The following is a 24065-nucleotide window of genomic DNA, read 5'->3' as shown; positions in this document are numbered from 1 at the left end:
CAGGCCCTGTTGCCTACAATATTGTGCCAAACTAATTAAATGCCGAACTAAACGAATCCCTTCTGGTCATATCCCTCCTTTCTGTGTGCATTCATGTGCCTGCCTAAGAATCATAATCAGAATCAGATTTAATATCATCAGCATATGTCATGAAATGCGTTGCTTTTCTGCAGCAGTACAATGAAATGCTTAATAATAAAAAACTGTGAATTACAGTAGATGTACTGTATATATCTACAGTAATTCAGTTTTATACATAATACAGTATTTACATAAAATAGTTAAATCTAACAAATAGTTACATTAAAATTAAATAAGTAGTGTAAAGATTAGTGAGGTAGTGTTCCTGGGTTCAACGTCCATTCAGAAATCGGATGGCAGAGGAGAAGAAGATGTTTCTGAATCATTGAGTGTGTGTTTTCAGGCTCCTGTATCTCCTTCCTGTTGTCCTGGATGACGGGAGTCTTTAAGGTTGGATGCAACCTTAAATGTTTCTGTTGTATTTACCTCCACCACCACAATCCCTGATAGTGCATTCTTGGCATCCACCAACATAGTGTAAAAACTTACCCTGCACGTGTCTCTTGAACTTACACTCTCTCATGCACAGTTTTCTAACATGGGGAAAGGTACCGGCTTATAATCTTACAAACATCTGGCTGGTCCCCTACCCCAGCAAAAGTAACCTAAGACTGCCCAACCTTGTACCCCATAACACATGCCTGCAGTTTCAGGCAGAATCCTAGGAAACCTCTTCATAAGCCTCTGCATCCTTCCTATAATGGGGTGACCAGAGTTTGGTCCATTACACTGTACATTTTAAAGATCTTTAATAAGTGCTCTGTCTGTCTGGCTGGCTGGCTCTGGACGTCATTTCAAGGGTCAAATGTGCATTAAGAGTGCATGTGTACAGCAAAGTACATTGCACTAGAGGTCACTTGAGTTTTGTTAACTTTTTGATGGGCCTGGTAAATACTGCAGGTGATTTCTAATTGGAACCCAAATTAACTAATGTCAGGAAGGATATATTCCAAAGTAGAAATGAAATAATGACTCTGCATTTATTGAGATGAATATGATTTATTTGGTCAATATAATAAGGGCCAATATCGGAGATGTTTCTGCTACCAGTTTTGCAGTCCAGTCATTTTCTACAGTTTTTTTTGGAACTGTTATAAGTAATACTGCCAGGTAAAAATATGAATGGCTATAACTAAGTTCAGAAAAAAAAGAGTGTGACAGGGATCCAAAACTGCCTGCAAGGATTTCTGATGCAATGTTTAATCACTTGGACTTTAGCTTTGTGCTTTTGTTGAATATTGATTTAAATTTTGGATGTTCATTAAAATAATGGTGTTACTTGTCACAGATGATGTGCTGGAGTGCAACAGGAAAAGTGTCTCAGCACTATGTGATGATACTGCAAGTAGGAGTATTTGCATACTTATTTATTGATTGAGATACAGCACAGCCCTTCGAGCCATGCCCTGGTTTAACCCTAGCCTAATCATGGGACAATTTACAATTGCCAAATAACCTACTAACCATGTGTCCTTCAACTGTAGGAGGAAACCGGAGCACCCAGCCGATGTAGCATAGTGGTTAGCATGGTGCTATTACTGCTCGGGGCAACAGAGGTCAAAGTTCAATTATCATGTCATCTGTAAGGCGTCTATACATCCTCCCTGCGGAATGAGTGTGTTTTCTACATGTGCTTGTGTCAAAGACATTAGAGGAGAACAATCCTTTACTTCTGGGTTGATTTTGTCGTGGGAAATTTATTGGAGGAAATTCTGGCATTCAGACCTGAGCCCACTGCACTAAATTCCATGCTAAATCAAATTTATTAGATGTCTATTCCCTCCAGAAAAGGATTAAGAATCTATGGTAAGTGAGAGACTCTAACACCCAAAATAACTCTCAATTAACAATTTTCCATTCTCAGGCTATTTGGAAAAATGAAGACACCTGAATACTTTTTAATGGTCAATATAAATAATTTTTTATTTGTTGAAGACTTCATTTCATCAAGTCTTGTTGATTTGCACTGTGGAAAATCTCATTCTTGATATTCCATTTGATTTTTGTTACCAACCACGTACAATTCTTAACATGTCTCAGGCCATTAGTTTTAATCTTATAGTCTTAAAGCAATAATTGATGTACAGATCCTATGTATACATTATATAGCAGCAGCCAACAGCAACAAAAGGTATAACTTCCTAAAATAAGAAAATATATAAATGTATTTTTGATCCCTGCTTCCCCCATTATAGCAGAGAAAAATTACAAGAACGTTGCTGGGTCTGGAGGACTTCAGTTATAAGGAAAGATTGAATAGGTTAAGAACTTTATTCCTTGGAATGTAAAAGATTGAGAGGAGATTTGATAGCGGTATACAAAATTATGAGGGGTATAGGTAGGGTAGATGCGAGTAGGTTTTTTCCACTGAGGTTGGGTGGAACTGCAGGGGTCATGGGTGAAGGGTGAAAGGTGAAAAGTTTAAGGGGAACATGAGGGAAAACTTCTTCACTCAGAGGGTCGTGAGAGTGCGGAATGAGCTTCCAGTGCAAGTGGTCCATAAGAGTTTGATTTCAATGTTTAAGAGAAGTTTGGATAGGTATGTGAATTGTAGTGGTATGGAGGGCTCTGGTACTGGTGCAGGTCAATGGGAATAGGCAGTTTAAATGGTTCAGCATAGATCAGATGGGCCGAAGGGACTGGTTTGGTGATATACTTTTATATGACTCTATAACTATTATATTATTTATTCAAATGTGTGTGAATATGCACAGAGTGACAGTTACATCAAAAGCATCAAATTATTTATGCGATTATCCCTTTACTAAAATAGCAACAGAGGTTAATAAAAATGTGTAAATGCATCCATCGCTGTAATTACACAGCTCACTTGCAACCCTATGTTTCTTTTATTGCTGGTTCTCAGTACATATGTGCATGTGGAAGCACACAGAAGTTAATTTGGAAATCCCAGAAGAGTACAGCATTTTAATTTTATACTTGATCTGAAGTGAAAATATCTCACATGAATAATAGCTGAGAGAATTAAAAGCAGTAATTAGATCTCAGGGTTCAGATGATAAATTGCTTAAACTCATCGCTTCACACTTAGAAAGTAATACGACCCTTCAATTTGATTAGTGTTCCTTCCAGAAGCTAGAATTCCCTATATATATGAATTCCCAGTAAAGTGGGCCATATATCACACGTCTTGAAATGCACAAGTAGGATATTATACAGATTATGTTGAATAATATCACTTCTATTTATATTTCAATACATATATGTGCATGGATTTCTTTAACCTTTCAAATTGCCTTTTTATGCCTATCGCACTGATCTTTCCGAATGCATTGCATTTATTGTTGAGAGTGTATCACCTTGACCCAGTTCCATTATGTTTACACCTTGTCTCTGGAGAGACAGGAGATTTCAGAAGCTAGAATCTGGTGCAGAAAGCAAACTGCTGGACGAACTGAATCAGGCAGCGTCAGTGGAGAGAAATGGATGCTCATCGTTTTGGGTCAACAACACCTTTATCTGCACAGTTGGGTTCTTCCAGCAGCTTGATATTTTGCTTTGTCGTTATTATTGTGGATGAATTAAAACTTGGAACAGGTACACCTGATTCAAACAAAGAAATGCATCATGTATCAAGTGACTACTTTTCTGTGGTTTATGTGTTTACATTGAAGGGGCTCAGAATTGAAAGCTCGACAGAACTGAAATTTCCTTCTGAAAGAAAAACAAAGGTAAAGAAATGGTTCAGGAAGAGAGGCCTTGAAAAGTAATTGTGCAGTGTCGCTTTGTTCAGCGCTGTTTGACTGAGTTTGATCCACTTTAGGGTGAAACACAATAACCCAGTCATTTCATGTCACTCCAGAGACTGAACTGGGCACCAACCAGCATGGGCGCACGTAGGCAGCTGACATGATATCCATTTCATGCATGCTTTGAATTATATCATTCACTATGTAACACTTTCTTTGGACCAGTGCAGGGAAAATTAGGGAATAATCATTGTTGGGTATTCCTGGGATAGCAGGCTCTTCACAGAGCTTCATTGGCCTGGGACATTGGGAAAAATCCCTATACTTAATTTGTTAACTTTTACAAAATCATAGGTCTCCCTTACATCTCTACCAGGGTACAGATGTAATCACTGTGGGCCGTTGATCTCCCTGGCTCAGCAGGGAGATCCTTGAATCCTTCCATCCTGTGGCCTCCAGATCCCTGCTCAACAATTGCCCGAGGCACCTGAGGCCTTGCTCTTTACATTCCTCGGCTCCTACTACTCTCCAACATCTACACCCAAACACCAGCACTTACTTATTCAGCAAGTGCCTCCAGGCCCTGATCCTGATCACTGCCTGGAAGGGCAAGTGCACCTTGTAATGGATATTTACTTTTCAGGGCCTGAAAGGCTTGTTACTAACCTCAGCCTTCTACTACAGCATCATGACTTTTCTCAAGGGTCAGAGTTGTTTGTGACAAAGTTAAACTCCTAGCAAGCATTTGGTGCTCAGCTTCTATTTGCAAATAAGAGCCAGTCTTTGGTTCTTAATGTAAATTACAAGCAGTAATTTGAAACTAAAAGGACATCTGGGCTGGCTGCTAAGAGATGTGGTTTGAAAAGTGAAGTGACCACGAGATTTTTGTCGGCATTAGCCAAGCGGAAGACAATGGGGTTATGTTAATTGGCCTACATAAGCCAGAATACTACAACAAACTTGCACTATAGTCCTCAGAAGCTTTTAGACCATTTGCATAAATTACTTTATCCCACATCTGTAAAACGTCACATGCAGATAATGTCACCTAGTAGCAGAACACTATTATTAGGATGCATTGGGGACTGATTGTTAGCAATGACAAGGAGAATGACAGAAAGAAGAAGTAGAATTCATTGCTCAGTCTTTGGTTTCTGTGATGGATGACTTGCTCAACTGAAACTCGTTGGTAGGTTCACAAGAATTGAACTAGCGCTCAGAAATCCTTTCTAGTTAGTAAATTTTCCATTATTAGGAAATCATTTATAATCTAGAAATCCTGTGTTAGTGCTAAAGGTGTATTAAAAAATATCTAAAAATTAAAAAATGGGATCATTAAAAATAAAATAAACTGTTTATAAACATCTTCAATTGCTGGAAGTATCTCCACCTTGAGTGGGTATTCGCAGCTAGACCTCGCCACATAGACTAGACAGGGAAGTAAGCTAATCTTGAAGTGGAAGTGGATAATCTCCTTATAGTGAAGGTATCCATAAATATCTATATCAGTTAGGGCTTAAAATCTTTTGAGTTTAGGGCTTTGTGGACAGGGAGCCCAGTGCCATCATACCCCACTTCCCAAACAAACACTATTGGTCATCCAGTGACTGATGACAACCTAACACTGGGCTCAGATCCCAACTGGTCCAATAATCGCCAATTCTCAATCTTTCTCTCTCTGTACACCTGTCCCCAGCCTAGAACTTGGGGTATGAACTGCCAACAAAAATGTGTTCCTGAAGTTTGGACCAATGTTTTTTAATAACTACAAGTGTAGACATTAGGTTGCATGAAAATTGCTTGATTATCAAGTCTTAAATCTGCTTTATCCAAAAGCTAACCAGGGCAATCTTTCTATCTTTAGAAACATACTTCCTTGCATTCTTATGCACTCTTTCTTTTGTCAAATGCACTGTTGACACTTTCTCGTATTGCATTTACCTCTGGAACAGTATTTCCATCATCTTTCAAAGTCCAACACATTGACCTTTACGAATGCATCACCTTGGACCTCACCTTGACCCATTTCCATTATCCTTACATTGCTTGCTTACCCAACCACTAACCTCAATCACGTCTTACTTTTGCCCACATGGCACCAGAATATGTGGATCCAGATCAGCTTCAAATCCACTGAGGACCCACCAACAGACAACCCTTTAGGAGAACTTCATGCTCGATTTGAGTGATTGCACTACTACTACTGCACTGTTGTACATTGTCTTGTCTTTACTAGTACTTTGGATTGACTTATTACTGAATAAACATGACACTTCTAGGTGGATCACCTTATCCCGAATGAGAATTTCCTTCAAAGACATATTGCCTTCATCAGTATATGAAGAGAATCCCATCAACAAATGTAATATATGATTTTTACCAAGTGTGTTATTATTACAATGAATAGCTAGTTCATAAACTGGTTTGAAAAGCTGATGCCAGAAACATCAATGTAAAACATTCCCAACAAAAGAACACAGAAGCACACTTTCTTATCTCCAGGCTTACTTAAATAGCTTATTTTGAATTTAAATTCCCCAGCTGCTTTGGTGGGAGTCAAACCCACGTCCAGACCTTTAGATACTGATCCAGTAAATTAACCACCTAGCTTCCTTAATGCATTTTGATACAACTATATACTACTGTCTTGTTAATACATCACAGATAATGTAGTCTATTGATTCATGGATTGTAGTTTTAAATGGGAACTGGTAAATAAAATGGAATTTTCTGCCAAAAGTTACGGAGAAATTCTTGCAAGTTTTGAAATGAAATGCTTTTGTAGCTCTCCCCGCTGTCCTCACCATTCCTTGCCCCTTGGCGTCTAATGGTGTGAGTGGCTATAGGTCAAATGTATATTAGGGTGGCCAGTTAAGCACTGGAAGTGTATGAAGTTTCTGTTATATTAACAGAAAAAATATTTATGTGCATGTCGCTCCTGAAGTGCAATGCCAACGATATTTCCCGGTCTCCCTGGGTTTCTTCTGAAGGTGGAAGTGAAAAATGAGCTTGGTTGTGTTTAACCACAGAATCTAAAGCTTCAGTTATCCTGTGTGTCTCCTGAGCTGCAATATATCATTAACAAGCTCCAGACTTTCACATCAGAAATATAGGCTTTGAAATCTATCACCCTCAAGTATCACTTCCAAGATTCCAAGATTACAGAGGGGACCAGTGAAACTGATGTTAAGCGGATCCTTGCCAAATGACTAGAGAAGATTTTAGACATCCAGAAGCAGGCTTAACATAGAAACAAGTAATATAATTATATCATTACATCAAATATTACAAATTACTTGTCACTGTTTCAATATGAGGAAAATGGTTTGCAATACAAGCAAAAATCCTCCATTGAATAAATTTGTCACTGCACTTTCACAGTTATGCTTCAGTGTGCTGGAAAATACTGATGTATTTACACTGACCTTAGATAGCAATGATATGAATTTGGCATTATAGCAAAACTCGGTTCAGCAATATTAAAAGCTTTGGAAGAGCACAGTAGATCATTCAGGTAAATACCCTGTGTAAAAGGATGATCCTGCCATGGAATTTAAAGACTTGCATTTCCAGTTCTCCACGACTAATTCAGAAATAGATTGAAAACTTTCCAAACTTTTTACAGAGGACTTGGAAGGCACACATTTTCCGTCAAACACAAGAATCAATCATAAACTTCTTGGGCTAATACTTCAAAACCTTGCTGAGCAGTTCGGTGAGCAACTTTGATGAGGCAACGAAGGAATAAGAACAAAAATGTCCCAGTGAGAACTTCGAAGGGCGAACAGGAAAAATAACCCCATTGTTGGTGATTTGTTTTTATATCTGGCCATGGCAAAGAGAGGCTGAGAATTTACTCGTTTGTAAACATGAGGAAAGCTGGCAGGAAACATGGGACTCATCAAACACAAACCTTCTCATGTCAAACACCGCTGTAGAATTCAATCACCCAGCAGCAAAAGGAATAAACACAAGGGTATATCACTGAAATTTGTTCAGCTGTGACTTCTGCTACTGTCGGGCAGAGAGCAAAATAAAAAGCACCTCGTAGAGGTGTTAAACACTGTCTGCCAAGACTTGACAGACCCCCGTATTAAGAAAAACAAACCAACCATAAAACATCCTTCCTGATAAAGAAAAATTGTCATTAGAGAAGAAATGCTGTAGTTTGTGAATTGTTTGTACAAACTAACTGTAGCAAATCACAAGTTTGTTAACATTTGTTTCCTTCTCTACCTTTTTTCATCCACAAATTTTATTTTAAATCACCACTAAATATTGTTTGAAAGATCCCATTTATAAATGTAAAGTATCTTTGCTTCACTCCAGGGAAATCCAGGAATGTCTGAAATTTGAAGTAATCTTCATGCAACCCAAGAATTTAAAAAAATTGCATTACCTATCAGAGATCCAGGAAAAAAAGTAAACTATCAAGATTAATCCAATTACTTCGGAAAAACTTTGCTTGCCCCCAATTGGTGATGCCAGGCACAGGTCGGCCAATGGCAGGAGAAGTGGATGAAAATTCGTAGGGTGAGACCTTCATAAATACACCCAATCAGAGTTGGCAATCCCAGTGTCTCTACCTGTGTACCTACACATGCATATGTGTAATTAACAGTTGCTTACTTGTAAAAGCTGTCTGGTTCCAGGCACTTGAAAATTAAGGAGTATGTGGTCAATTCTGAGGCAAGTTCATGGTTTTTCCCTACCACCACGCAGGAGGACCCCAGGCCTGAAAGAAGGTCATCAGCAAAGCTCAAAGATTCACCTGTTAAAATAAAAAAAATACACAACAGAGGGGAGAAGCAAATGAGTTAAAATAAGCATTGACCAACAAAAGCTTCTTGATATGCATCATGCAAAGCAGCTCTGACATTTTCACAGGCTGCTCCTCTGCAATGGGGGTGAGGACTTAGGGGAAAACTGGGTTATCCTTTTTCTTTCATTCCTTTATTTTACTTTTAACCAAATTCCCAAGATATTTTACAGAAAAAAATAAAACATTCAATATTTCTAATGGTGTTTTTCAGTCTCCAACAAATGCAGATTGTGTGTGTGTGTGTGTGTGTGTGTGTGTGTGTGTGTGTGTGTGTGTGTGTGTGTGTGTGTGTGTGTGTGTGTGTGTGTGTGTGTGTGTGTGTGTGTGTGTGTGGTGTACATTTATTTTGCTCTATTTTACTGTGTGTGGCCACATATCACCATGTTTAAAATTGAAAGCATATTTTGTGTGTTTAATAATTGGCGTACAACTATTTACAACTATAAAGGCAATTACAAAAATGGAGGGGAGAGAAGACTTCCAGCTTACAGTTCAACTGTCAGAGGCCAGCAACACTGTTTCCTTAAGAATAGGCTGCAGCCATTTATCTTATATAAACAAATGTCTTCGAGCCTGGGATAGAGGTAATGAGCTGCCAGTGTGGGATAAATTTGCAGCTTGATGGTATTTACATTTCATCAATCAATTCTCTGATTTTGCCACCACTTGAAATCCATAATATTCCCCTGAAGTCCGTGCAAAAGATCCACAATAGAAACATTATTCATCAAGTCAAATGCACATGATTCCTAGAGAGTAGGAAGCAATCAGGAATTATGTGACTAGTTTTGGAATTCATGTTCTCTTGACTATGATGGGAGCCTGGGAATTAAATACCAATACATTCAACACTTTGATTTCCTCAAACAGATGTTTACTATTAAAGCTTTATTGCCCTAACTTCAAAAATGACCTTGATAGTGTAGCATAACTCCCCTTTCATTTACCTCCCCTGTGCTATTAATTTCCTCATGCCTTTAAGTCAGACTATTCTCCATTTTGACTAAGCTTGTTTTTGAGTAACCCCATGTTAACAGCTCTTCAAATCTCAACAACTAACACAGATCCAATAACTACTTCTTTCAAAAGGTAGAGTAATACCTCATAAAATTCTGATCCCTGCTATGTTTGGAGTATCTCGAAATTCGTGAAGGTGTCTGATATCCTGCGTTTTACTCTTTTCTTTCTGAATGTTGTACTATAGTAAACACAAGAATGTCTGCGAATGCTGGAAATTGAAAACAACACATAGAAGATGGTGAAGGTACTCAGCAGCTTAGGCGGCATCTACGGAAGTGAATAAACAGGCGACATTTCAGGCTGAGACACTTCCAAAAGACAGATAATGTTTCAACCAAAGGACAGTGCCTCATCTAAAGCGTTTAAAGCCTGAAGTGTTTACTGTTTCTCTTTTCACAGACGCTGCTGAACTTGCAACCTTTTAAAGATATTTTTCTGTTATTTTTTGAGATTTCCAGCATCTGTCCTGAGGAAGGCTCTCGGTCCGAAACATCGACTGTTTACTCTTTTCCATTGATGCTGCCTGACCTGCCGAGTTCCTCCAGCATTTTATGTATGTTGTTTCTGTACTATAGTATTATTGACTGTAATTAAAAACAGTATTAACAGTGATTCAGGGAAATCTATAACAAAAATAAAACACCTCATCCCACTTACATGAAGAACTGAATATCAGGGTGAAAGTATTTTACAAATATCCAGAGCTCCTGTTATTCTGTAAACTGAATATATAAAAGTACCATGTTCAATGTAACAGCAAAGCAACGACATGGACACATCAACACCTTCCTTTCAGCAAACCATTGCAACGATTTTGCAGATGAAGGAGCATTTTCTCCTAACTTGTGACGATCACGCAGAGACAAATAAGAAAGTATAGAAACAAAATCAGAATAATTGGTTTAAGTTCTAAGGATTGCAGTTGAGCAACACATTTCGACAGAAGACAACAGAAAATATGAAAATGAAAAAAACAGAGATGCTGGAAATCTCAAGCAAAACACTGGAAAAAGTTAAGCAGCATCCGTGGAAAGAAAAACAGTAAATGTTTCAGATTTGAACTGCTTTAGCTGAAGCATTGCCCTTAGATGAAAACATTCACTGTCTTGATGAAGGGTCTCAGCCCGAAATGGCTATTGTTTATTCCTTTCTCTAAATGCTGCCTGACCTGCTGAGTTCCTCCATTATTTTGTATACGTTATTCAGAAACATTGACTAACTCTTTTGTCACAGTTGCTGCCTGACCTGCTTAGCTTCTCTAGCATTTACCATTTCTGTTCCTTTTTTCCACACATGCATGCATTAGTCCACCCTGGCAAGCACATCCTACTATTACCAACTCATCAGACTTGTCTTGCAGCGAAACATCCTAATTTCAAATCGTCCTATTACAGACATTCCTTACTGACTGGATTGGTTCAGGCTGCCAACAGTTTATGTTTAATGAGGGATCTGACTTGCTCCCCGAACATGTGAAAAACGACAAAAACCCATATTTATATCTGCAAGAGATTCTGCAGATGCTGGAAATCTTGAGCATCGCGTACAACTCAGCAAGTCAGACGACCTCTAAGAAGGGAAATAAGCAGTCAACATTTCCGGTTGAAACGCGTCATCAGAACTGGAGGCAGGGCGGCAGAAGCCAGATTAAGAAGGTGGGAGATGTGGAAGGAATACAAGCTGGAGCTGATAGGAGAACTCAGATGAAGGGGGTAGGTGGGTGGGTGTGGGAGGAGGGGAATGAAGTAAAAAAAGCTGGAAGGTGACAGGTGGAAGATAGGTGATGGGCAGGTGAGGAGAAGAGGACGGTTGAGAGGGAAATCAGAATGGGGAATGAAAAAAGAGAGAGGGGGAGTGGGGAGAAATTAACCAAAAATAGAGAAATTGATGTTCATGCTGTTAGTTTGGAGGCTCCCCAGACAAAATATGAGATGTTGCTCCTCAAATCTGAGGGCAGCCTCATCGAGGCAGTAGAGGTGGTCATGCACCGCCATGTTGGAATGAGAATGGGAAGTCGAACTAAATTTGGTGGTCACCAGGGAATCTCTCCATTTGTGGCAGATGGAGTGAAGATACACAACAACATGGTCCCCTGCTCAACATTGAGTCTTGCCAATGTAGAAGAGGCTGCACCAAGAGCACTGGATAAAGTAAAACGGTCCTGACAGTCTCGCACGTGAAGTGTCGCCAAACCTGGAAGGCCTGCTTGGGGCTCTGAATGGTGGTGAGAGAGGAGGTGTTGGGGCAGGTGTTGTAGTTGCTCCACTTGCAGGGGTAGGTGCCGGGAGGAAGATCAGCGGAATGGAACGAGTGGACAAGTGAGACAAGCGGAGAACATTCTCTACAGAAAGCTGAGAGTGCGGGAGGGGCAGGGAAGGAATGAAATACTTAGTGGTAGGATTCCCTTTGTAGATGGTGGATGTTTCAGAGAATGAAGTGCTGGATTTGGAGGCTCGTGGAGAACTGTATCGTTGTAATGGTGGTGGAGAATAGGACGAGGGTAGGTGCGTGGGAAATGAAGCAGAGGGCAGCTTGATAGTGTGGAAAGGGAAAGGCTGTTTTCTGAAGAAAGACATCTCTGATGTTCTGGAAAGGAAAGCCTCATCCTGAGAACAGATGCGGTAGAGGGAGTGGAAGTGAGAAAAGGGAATAGAATTCTTACATGACAATGTGGGAAGACATCAAGATAGTTGTGAGAGTCAAAAGGTTTATAAAAGATATCAGTAGATAGTCTATCTCCAGAGATGGAGACAGAGAGATTGAGAAGTGGGAGAGAGGTGTCAGAGAAGGATCAGATGAAAAGAAATTTAAGGGCAGGGTAGAGGCAAAGCTGATGAAATTAATGAGTTCATCATGGGTGCCCAAAGCAGCACTAATGCAACTGTCAATGTGGCATCGAAAGAATTGAGGAGTGTTACTGGTGCAGGGTTGGAACATGGACTGGTCCGAGTAGCTGACAAAAAAAAAGGCATAAATGGTGCCTATGTAGGTTCCCGTGGCTACACCTTGGGTTAGGAGAAAGTGGTAGAAGCCGAAAAAGACATTTTGATGGTGAGAATAAGTTCTTTCAGATGAAGGAGAGTGGTGGTGGAGGGGAACTGGGTAGGTCTGTTCAGAAAGAAACTGAGAGCTTTAAGGCCTTTCTGATGGTGGATAGTAGTGTATAGGGACTGGATGTCCATAGTGAAAATAAGATGATCAGGGCCAGGGAATCTAAAACGATTGAAGTGATTGAGAGCATGTGAAGTGTCACAGATGTAGGTAGGAAGAGACAGAACTAAGAGGGACAAATAGAGTTGAGGTATGGAGACATTAACTTCCAAATTCCCAAGTTATTAATTGGTGTTGCAAGCTGACAACACCTCTGTGCATAAATTGAAAAGCTGACCATGTAAAGTTGAGATGCTCAGTATTTAAGCATTATTTATGCCCTCAAGATCAAATAATATAACTGATCTCTCCTTCCTGGTTGATGTGATGTCAGTCCTGCAGGAATCATTCCGAATCAATGGCAATTGTTGAAAATCAATATGTCAGCAGTGCCTGGTCACCACTGCTCTTCAACCATTCTTACCTATTTACACACAATTCTACAATGTTTTCATTTGGAGACTTCAAAAACACACACACACACACACACACACACACACACACACACACACACACACACACACACACACACACACACACACACACACACACACACGTCTAATTCTCAATTGGATTATGCTTTTTAACTTCTTTCTCGGAAGACAAAGTCATGTGTAAAATCTCACGAGGCTGTTTTCATATGTTCTCCGAGACATATGGATAACAGATAGTTGCAACTAACAACACCCCCACCGTGTACCTCTCCAAGTTTGCCAATTGGACACGGGGGCTTAATTAGGGACCCACTAGTACTTAGAGAGAGAGAAATGTTCACTGGTAAACCTCAAAAATCTTCCAGCTGCTGAATGTGTGCAATATATCTGTTCAGTGCAAATGCCATTCAATAATTGAGGGACAAGATCCAATAAGTGTAGGTACGCTCGCACTCATCTCTTAGCAGGGGTTGGGTGTGGTGAGTGCCGGAATTCATTATGAAATTGGAGGCAGATTCAGTGGGCAGAGCAGGAGGCTTCATCCAACTCTCTCCTCCTTTCGTGTTTTTCAGTCAAAAAGCACGCTCCTATTAACTAACGGCAGCCTAGCCTACAGCTTATAACTTCCCCACAGAGACCCTAGTCAAAAAAAAGAGTTTTTTTAAAAAAAAAAGAAATATAACTATTTAAACAAAAAGGGTCTTTATTGAATCCTGGCATCGTGCAGTGGTTTGCCTCACTCTGATTACATCTGCAGGCAGGACAGAGCAAAATATCAAAGCAAACAAGAGAGCACGAGGAAAGATGATGTCAGGGGATGGATAATCCCAGAAGGTCCTGCAATTTGTTGGGCGAGACATTTTGGCTGATGAGGCACGGTGCTATATGTGCATCCTCTGCAGTGAAGGAAAATATTGTGCAAAATGTGGAAGTGTGCATTTACGCAAATGCAAACTTCAAACAACAACCCTTGGGGCTTCTTTACCGAAGGTTTCCTTTGACTGTGGAGATGATGAGGCTCAGATGGACTCACGGACTGTTCAATTAAATGATTTCTCCAACTGCACACGACCACTACCGTCCACACCTTCAACCTTCAAATGTATCAGGGAATTAAAGATACCCTTCAACTGTAGGGATCAGGCCTGGTGCCAAGTGTTGGGGCTATGGGAGGCCAGCAGGAGGGATTTAGGGGTGAGTTCTCAGCTGCAAGTAGTAGAATAACCACAAGCAAGAGAAGATCTGCAGATGCTGAAAATCCGAGCAACACACACAAAACGTTGGAGGCACTCAGCAGGTCGGGCAGCATCTGTGGAAAAATGTACAGTCAATGCTATGGGCTGAAACCCTTCGGCAGGACTCAATGACCACAATCATTTTTTTGTCAAGAATGAACTGCGTATTAAGTTGGTGGACCAGTTCTCTGACATGGAATACACAGCGTCATACACAGCAGAGAAACAAGCCCTTCATCCTACCTAGTTCATGCTGAACTATTATTCTGCCAAGCCCCATCGACCTGCACACAGACCATAACCCTCCATCCCCCTCCCATTCATATACCATCCCAAATTTCTGTTAAAAGCTAAAATTGAGCCCACATCCAGCACTTCTACTGGTTGCTTATACCCCACTCTCACCACCCTCTGAGTGTAGAATTTCCCTCTCCCAATCCCCTTAACCATTTCACCTTTCACCCTTGACCCATGACCTCTGCCTCTCACCCAGTTTCAGTTTACCCTATCTAACACTCTCATAACATGGATTAGGGAGGAACAGCAACTGGAGTAGCAGTCAATCCAGCAACATTTGTGACAAGGGAGGAATCAACAACAATTCTCAAGCCACCACTTCACAGGTCCGGCGACCCAGGTCCTACCCCGACATTGGGTGCTGTTTATTTGTTGTTTTTGTGCTACAGCTCCTTACTCCATCTATATATTAAAAAAAGTGTAGCTTAGTTGACTACAGCAGACTATTCCTTAGTGGAGACCAGTGGCAAAACTCTCAAAGACGATGGACATGATCAGCTGCGGGGCTAGAAGGAAATAAGGAGAGAGGATGGGGACTAATGGATTGCTCTGCACAAAGATAGCATGGGTCTGATGGGCTGAATGGCCTCATTCAGCGGCCTGTGATCTCAGTCTGATTCATCCATTATCCCCTGTTTAACCAGAGGTTTTGATAATCATCTCCTCTGCTGCATTAACTACCTTTCCAGATGCATCCTTCCCAAGAATGTCTGAAACGACCAATCAGTGAAAAAGTGGAAAATACGTACAAAAATTCTGGGAATGTTTCCATAACAAGGAATACAGGCACAATGTAGAACCTGCTGCTTAGTAACAAGGCCCAACACCAGACGAGCAATTTCCTTCCATAAATAATCGGAATGAGCCGAGTCTGAAATGTTTGAAGCTTGTCCAGTGCGAGATACACAGATCAGAATCAGGCTTATTATCATTGACGTATGTTGTGAAATGCATAGCATTGTGGCAGTAGAGAGCACGACATAAAAAAAAGATAGGTTACAGTAAAAATAAAGCCGATTGTGCAGAGGAGGAATAACGAGGTGGGGTTCACGGACCATTCAGAAATCTAATGGCAAAAGGGAAGAAGCTGTTCCTAAAGCATTAAATGTGCATCTTCAGACTCCCGTACCTCCTCCATAATGACAATAAAAAGGACAGAGGTTGCCCTGGGTGGTGATGGCTCTTAATGACAGACGGCACCTTCCTGAGGCTCCATCTCTTGAAGATGTCCTTGATGGTGGGGTTGCCTGTGATGGCGATGGCTGAGTCTGGGGTCTAGAAGGATAATAAATTAGCCATGATAAGGCCACAAGACCATGAGACATAGGAACAGAATTAGGCCATTTGGCCCATCGAGTGTACTCCATGGCAGAATGGCGGACTTAATGGGCCAAAAAGCTCCTGCCTTATGATCTAACCCTTTGCAGCCTCTTGCGATCCTGTGCATTGGAGCCTCCATACCAGACAGTAGCAGGTGGTATTATTCCAAACTATTCCCAATGATTGCTTTGTTGAATTCTTTCACACACTTCTTTAAGATGTCTCTGTTTCTTCCATTCTGAACAAAACAAATTATTTTCATTGCTTTCTCTAAGGAAAAGAAATTCCATTAATATCACCACTTACATTTTGAACAAGAGAATATTCACCCCATTTCTTACGAGCGAAGTGTGACATAATTGGTTCCTTAGCCCAGAAATGTTCAACTAAACACACCTCTGCCACAATCCACAATACCCTCTACTGCTGCCATCCACTGGCACATTTACTGTCTTACACTGCATGGTCCTCCTTGGTTACTGTCTGCAGTATCACAGACATAAGGTCTTTCTCCTTTAGGAGGGAACCATGGAATGCTTCCATTGCAATAAACAGTCCTTCCACTGCAAAGTGCTCCATCTAGTGGCCCACTCTGCAATAGGCAAAATAGTCAATAAAAATAGGCGAGTTGCATGCAGAGCCAGACCTTCCTTGGAGTTTTCTTCTTTCTGGTCACTCAGTAAAGAACGCAACTTGCTCCAAGATATCAATCAAGTTCGGCACTGAAGAATACGAGAGAAAGAATTTCTCTATGTAATACCGGTCTGAAATGTGAAAATTATGAGAAGAGGTTGTTCATCAACGAAATTACTTCTCTTCTAAGAATGTGGCATTTCAGTTACCCATTGGAAGCACAGGCCTCTGTGCTTCACTGAGGTTTGGTAGAAAAAATCGATTAAACATTTTCTGAAATTTTGTGGTAACTTACTAAACTAACTTGCCCCTGCCTTCACCGATCAGTGTAGGGGGTCATAGTTCTAAGTCGCCATGGTGGCACAGAAACCTGAAGACTTCAAACTTTGGGCTTTCCAGGGTAAGGTTGAATGGCTTTCTAGTGCGTTTCTGATGGCTGTCTTAACAGTCCCAAAGTTGCATCAACTGCTGATGAAAGCTGAACAAGTGTGATGTGGAGAGAACAACAGTAAACAACATTTCCGTAAAAGGAGTTTTCTGAGTGAGTGTCCCTGGTGTACGTCATATTAAAGCTTGTTTACAATGTTCCTAGTTATGAAGACATGTTACGTACATTAGCCAAGTAAAGCCCATTATCTTTGCGTTCTACAAATTAAAAATGAGCAAGAAAATCTTTCTTCAAGTGAAAAAAAAAGACACTCTGGGAATCATTTCCATAAACACAAAATTCTATCAGGATCTTGTTAGACATGCTCTTTAGTTTGTCACTGAGCCTCAATGTTTGCTGGCCATTCTCGGACTCTCGTCCACAGTTTCTGCAACTACAGCCTCATTGATGCAGAGTTTCCAACCAGATCATGAACAATCCTTTACCACAGGGGTTCACAACATTTTCTATGCCATGGACCCCTGCCACTAACTGAGGGGTCCATGGACCCCTGTTTGGGAACCCCTTCTTTAACCTGATTCTCACCCCCCCCCCCCCCCACACACACAGATTGTGCTCAAACTGTTAACATTCTCCAGCAGACGGTTTGTTAAACCATACAAAAAGGGTGGGGGTAAGAACATGTGAATCCTTGAACTACTACTGACCACACAAGTGAGTACATCAGATCCAAGCTTGTGACACATGGTCTTAGTGAGAAGATGATGTCCCTCAATTTGGGTTATTTCAACGTGAAACAAACATCACCTCAGAATTCCTTACAAAGGCAGCCTCAAGAAGCTGTGCGACCAGTAGGTACAGTGGAAATAGAAGCCAGATAGGTCTTACAAAGAAGCACTAATTTTCTTCAGAGCTACCGATTGACCTCCATGACAAGATGCACTCCTGAAAAAACGCTGGTGCACAAAAGCCGAGAGACACGAAGGAACCTGGTTTATCATAATCTGGAAGGTGGAAGAAAGGCAGCTGAAACGAAGTGTGTCAATGACACTGGCTATGGAAGCAGGAGATTCAGATTAATGAATCAGGTTTATGTTATGGGACCACCAGGCAGATGTGCTACAAGGTACATAGGACAGGTGTGGAATTGTAGAGCTCTAGGAATAATCACATATGCTTGGACTCTTCTGATTTTGTGTTTTATATTCTGTTTTTTTTTGCTTTTTTTGTTCCCATTTGTGCAATGAGTGTGTGTGTGTGTTTTTTTTTTGCATGTGGGGAGTGTGATTTGGTGTTCTTCTTTGAATGGGTTCCATGGTTTTCTTTGTTTCATGGCTGTCTGTGGGGAAAACGAATCTCAGGGTTGTACGAGGGGTGATTGATAGGTTCATGGCCTAAGGTAGAAGGAGTGTATTTTAGAAAAATTAGCACATTTATTTTTCAACATAGTCCCCTCCTACATTTACACACTTAGTCCAGCGGTCGTGAAGCATACAGATCTTGGACCTCCAGAAAGTGTCCACAGCAGGGGTGATTGATAAGTTTGTGGTCTAAGGTAGAAGGAGATGAGTTAGGCAAACAAGAGGAAATCTGCAGATGCTGGAAATTCAAGCAACACACACAAAATGCTGGTGGAACGCAGCAGGTCAGGCAGTATCTATAGGGAGAAGCGCTGTTGATGTTTCGGGCCGAGACAAAAGGTCTCAGCGCGAAACGTCGACAGATCTTCTCCCTATAGATGCTGCCTGACTTGCTGCGTTCCACCAGCATTTTGTGTGTGGTGCAGGAGATGAGTTATACAGCTCTCATTACATGCACATGCAGTTCAACTCTTTGAGTGATTATGCAGGAAGTTTGAAGTTAATAACTTATCAGTTAATAACTCATCAGGTGGCCTAAGGTAGAAGGAGATGGACTTCTACTGGACTAAGTGTGTAAATGTAGGAGGGGACTATGTTGAAAAATAGATGTGCTCGGTTTTCTAAAATTGACTCCTTCTACCTTAGGCTACAAATTTATCAATCGCCCCTCGTAGTTTGACAATAACTGTACTTTGAAGGTTTGGATATTAGTAAATCAGGGATTTCAAATTATTTTTGTCAAGCATTCTCAACCTTTCAGCGCAAGGATCCCAAGACAATAATAAAGATTTGACTAAATTTTTTGAATCCAGTTGAACAATTGTTTAAGAAAATACAACAAAAGAACACAACTGAAGAATCAATACCTTCAGAAAGAGGTGCATATCAGTAATGATTCTAAGTTCTTCAGAAACAATACAAGTGACAGCAGTACACATATAAAGAACAAAGGGGATTCAAAATTACCGGTAGGTTAAACATGTAAAGTTGCAAATGCTTTCTCCTTTCAAGAGAAAGGGGCTGAGGAGTACACAGCTCACTGCAAAAAAATCATCACTACATGATGAATCAGATCATGTGTGCATTGCCTGCGAAGAATTGTGAATAAATCATGCACACCTCATGTTGCTCCTCACGTTTCCTGCGTATTACTCCACGTATTACTTCACTAACACACCAGAACCCACAGGGATAGGCATATCACAAGGAACATGAATATGAGTTACGTGGAAGTGTGTCAATTGATTCCAGTTCTCTGAGTCGGCAGTGATTCATTGGATTACCAGTCAGGCTGCTACATGGAATGCCACGTAGGAGGTGAACAAAACTCTGTAGCGCAAGGCTCCGCCACGCCTCCTAAGCAGTGTGAGCCTCACCATAGTCACAAAAAATTTCACCATCCCATCCATAATTTTAGCCCGATGAAAATACGAGGAGAGAAGCAGAGTAAATATGGGAAGGAAACATACTTTAAAAACAAATCTACATAATGACCAAAGATACTTAGCATTTGCCGAGCAAGAGATTGTTTTTGGCCAAGTGGAATAGAATCTATCAAAAACAGTAAACCCTCATTACGTTGTGAATGCTGAGAAGCCAGCCGAATAGTTTATTATGGCAAGGTGGACTGCAAAGCATGCAGAGCGTGCTTGAAAGGGAAATTAATAAGACCTCAGCTCACGCACTTGTTTTCCAAGTAAGGCACAGAGGAGGAGTATGTCGAGATCATTAAAACTACTGTACTGTCTGATTCACTTCTGTGGCCCAGAAAATTGTAATGTAATGAAGCTGCTTGCCAACATCAACATGGAGGTCGTTCTTACAGCAAACACAGACATCAATTTAATACACTAATCCAGCTCTCACTGTGTAGGGCTGCAATCACTGTGGTAGCCCAAGTGTGTCGAAGGTTCAGATTTTTTTTTCTGAACTTGCATCAATTCGCACCTAATTTATTTCCACTGGTTAGTGGCATTTCACGAAGGGAAGTCAAGTAATCCCCTTGAAGTTCAGTCTGTGCTGAGAACTTTTGCCAAGTTCCAGAATTCAATCAGGGCACTCAGTTGAAATGTTGAAGGGGCTGGGTGCAACTGTGAAGGTGAGGGAGAGGAAGGGTGGTCTAACGTTCGTGAAGGAATTAAACAATCTGCATAGAGGTCAGAAGAGAACTGTAAGGAGTGGCATTAAAATAAATGCAGTAAGTTTTGAATGATCTAAATTAAAATAATCCGTACTGCAGCTACAAAGGTACAAGAAGAATGTTTTGCTTTGACAGGGAAAGAGTTCGGTTCTTTTTATGATCTGTCTGAGTTTCTAGTTCCACTCTATCATTTGTATCCAGTAAGATGGTGGTGTGCTCGATTGTAGTGGCCTCTCTGGGCCTATCAAATTGTGTGAATGTTTGGCTTAAACTTTTTTTTGTGTGATCACAAGACCCTGTTAGGCATTGGTAATAAAACTTAGCATGTCTGATTCATTGGTACACTGGCGAGACCGATGGCAGGGGAGCTGCACGGCGTCAGTTGTTGAGCAGAACAGGCCTTTGTGCCGCGGCATCATCTGTTATGGCCGCACAGGGGAGGAGGCACTGGAGGCAGTGTGGGGGAGAGCGGAGGCGCGGCGGGCATGTTGGAATACGCACTGGGCAAGCGGCTGGCCCCTCCTGTCGGTGCTACTCTGTGGAGTTTACTCTGCGGATGACAAGTTGAATTGCCAGTGGCTGACCCAATGCGAGACAAGATGAATTGCCTCCATCTGCTGAACCAGTGATAGATGAGGAACAGTTGCATACTTGTTCTTGCAGAAGCATGGCTCCAGGACAACATCCCATGCACCATCAAACTTCTGATCATGGCACTCAGAGACCTGTGCTAATATTATGTTTTTGAGACTGTTCTGTCATAACTATATGTGCTGAGTGTGACTGTATGAACTGTGTTTTGCACCTTGTCCCTGGAGGAACGCTGTGTGTGTGTGTGTGTGTGTGTGTGTGTGTGTGTGTGTGTGTGTGTGTGTGTGTGTGTGTGTGTGTGTGTGTGTGTGTGTGTGTGTGTGTGTGTGTGTGTGTGTGTGTGTGTGTGTGTGTGTGTGTGTGTGTGTGTGAGAGACAACTTAAACTTGAACTAGTCTTAGGATTAATGGAACTAGCTACAATGTTCCAAGATTACATAATTAGTAAGCAGTAAATAACTGCTAATTTTTCCAGGAACTGATAGGGATCGGGGTTGATAGCTTAAAGAAATAATAGGGTTCTAAAGGTAAACCCAGCAACCCTTAGTCTTGAGCTTCAATCTAAAGCAGGAGTTCCCAACCTTTCTTATGACATGGACCAATATTATTAAACAAGTGGTCCTTGGACCCCAGGTTGGGAACCACTGCAGGGAATAGTCACATACTCAACAGTGAAACTGGGCTTTGAGACATAACAGCAATGGATAGAAAGAACAGGACAAAAACAGAACCAAAATGCAGGGACTTTCAACAAATCGGAGAAAATGTGTGGGGAGCATTGTTGTGACTGTGAACAGTCACCGGGAGACACTGAAGCTAATGGACATAATAGTCTTTATTCAGCAGAACAGGTGGGCACCATACTGGAAACACTCTTAGAAGAAGCCCTTAAACTCAAAGTGCATCTAATTTTTATACCCTTAAGATCAATGGTAACTCAATACAGTTTCAATAGTACAATGGCATTGTTTACTTCAATCCTTTGGGTTGACAATGCTTCCGTTGAGTTACATATAATTTTCAAACACCTAGATATTCATACCAACACTATAGTCACCCTAGATTCTAGGTTGATCACCACTGTCTCTTAGTTGCATTCATGCATATGCAGACATCTCAGGTCAATGGGGATGTTTCCTGATTTACAATCAACCTCTAACTGCATCTCCAAGAAGATCATTGTTCTGATGTCATCAATTCTTTTAACTCCTATCTGCAATCCACATTCAAGACTGGTTGCTGTTGAAATTAGTATTTGCTATATTCTATAACTCCAGCATATATCCTAACAAATATAACATGAATATTTCTGGATCAATCAACTTCCATTGGCCAATCTTTTTACTAATCTATTGGGTTCCTTTTGCAGTTTTTATTTCTATTTCAAGATTCTCTTTGCTTTTTTAAACTTGAACAAAATATTCTTTTAATGAATGTGTGAAAGTTATCAGCACAGCTTTAAAACATTATAACATCCTATAGTAATATTACCTATGTTGAAGGTCAAATATTCCCTTAAACATTACAAATAATTTATTATCTTTCCCCTCCGTGTTGGTTTCATTTATTCCATTAGAATGTCAGTATTACTGAAGAAATAAAGTATTTTGAGGGTTAGAACTTAGATGATTCATAAAATGAATTATCCTCAATTCATGCATCATCACTTAAGAAGTTTTGCTCTGATGCCATTGATCCTTTGAGCTTCTTATCTTCAATTTATGAATCTATTTTTAATATAACAACAGGTACACCACAGTGTCAAAAGGCCATTGTACCCAGCCTTTTGGTTTTATAAGCTATTGCTTAATAAATGTTTTCTAAGAAAGCATCATTTTCTGATGGCTCCCTTGAATAGCAAAAGTGTAACAGTTAATATTCTAAACATTTTCACATCTCTACTGGCCAAGAACTTGAAGGATCATTGGAAAGATATACAAGTCTTGCAATCACATTGATATTAATCCAACAGTAACATCATGTGGTTAACAGAAAAAGAAATTCCAAATTGTTACACAGAATCAGAGCTGTGAAGAACTAGACAATATAATCAAATATTTGTGTTCAGTGAAGGAGATGCTGAAAGAATTTTGGAATTGAAACAGATATCATAAGAAGGATCAAATCAGTGATTTAAGAAGATAAATTGAAGGAGCCTCATGTAATGACTGAAGAGTGTCACAAAGATGTGGTGGATAGGGCTTGGCAGACGAGTCTAATTTTGTTCATCTGGGAGTTACGAAGTCAGACAACTCAGCAAGGGCACGTGATACAATGGTTTGGATGGTTCAGGGAAGATTTTTAAATTGGTTTCTGGAGTCAAGAACCACTGAAACTCTGAAAGTGAGCAGCAGAACTGTGTACAGGATAGAATTAAACAAAGATATGAATGATTTAAAAATTTTTGAAGGCTGGATTTTGGAATGCTTTTGAGGACAATGTGAGGAATCAATGTCAATCTGCTGTGCATAATTTACTTCACGATCAAAGAAAACAAAGTATGATAGCAAATTGTTCTGCTCATCATTCAATGGTGATATTAACCAATTGATTTTGAATAGGTTTGAAATTTCTTATATTAGTGAACAATGAAACTCACCACAATTGTGAGTTGAAGATGATTAAACAGCTCATGTGCAAATTTACTCTGAAGTTTAAAGGCCTAAATTTTCAGCCATTGTCTTGGAAAAAATAATCATGTCAACTTGTAAAAACCTCACTGCATTCCCTAAGATATAACAGCACATTAATTAATAAATTCATCCACAATGTTAAATACTGAAACACTGCCAGTCAATCATGGTTTAAGACTAAGATATGGAAGATTAAGATTTAATGGATTCCATTTCCTCATTGATTAATGCTTACTGCTGTGAGCAGTTTA

General features: G+C 40.4%; 1 protein-coding gene across 5 annotated transcripts in view; it reads right to left on the bottom strand.

Annotated features, from left to right (window-relative positions):
- LOC140731037 (astrotactin-2-like) overlaps positions 1–24065 on the bottom strand; it is a 1710280-nt gene that overhangs the window by 160654 nt on the left and 1525561 nt on the right. For 4 of the 5 annotated variants that reach the window (XM_073052229.1, XM_073052230.1, XM_073052231.1 and 1 more), the window contains one exon: positions 8421–8562. The exons of the other annotated variant lie outside the window; for it this stretch is intronic. In XM_073052229.1, coding sequence (XP_072908330.1) covers positions 8421–8562 — 142 coding nt within the window. The remainder of the gene's footprint in view (positions 1–8420; positions 8563–24065) is intronic. 5 annotated transcript variants of the gene reach the window in all.

Source organism: Hemitrygon akajei, chromosome 7 (genome assembly GCF_048418815.1).
Source record: "Hemitrygon akajei chromosome 7, sHemAka1.3, whole genome shotgun sequence".
NCBI classification, from domain to species: Eukaryota; Metazoa; Chordata; class Chondrichthyes; order Myliobatiformes; family Dasyatidae; genus Hemitrygon; species Hemitrygon akajei.
This window is presented reverse-complemented; position numbering and strand designations above follow the sequence as displayed.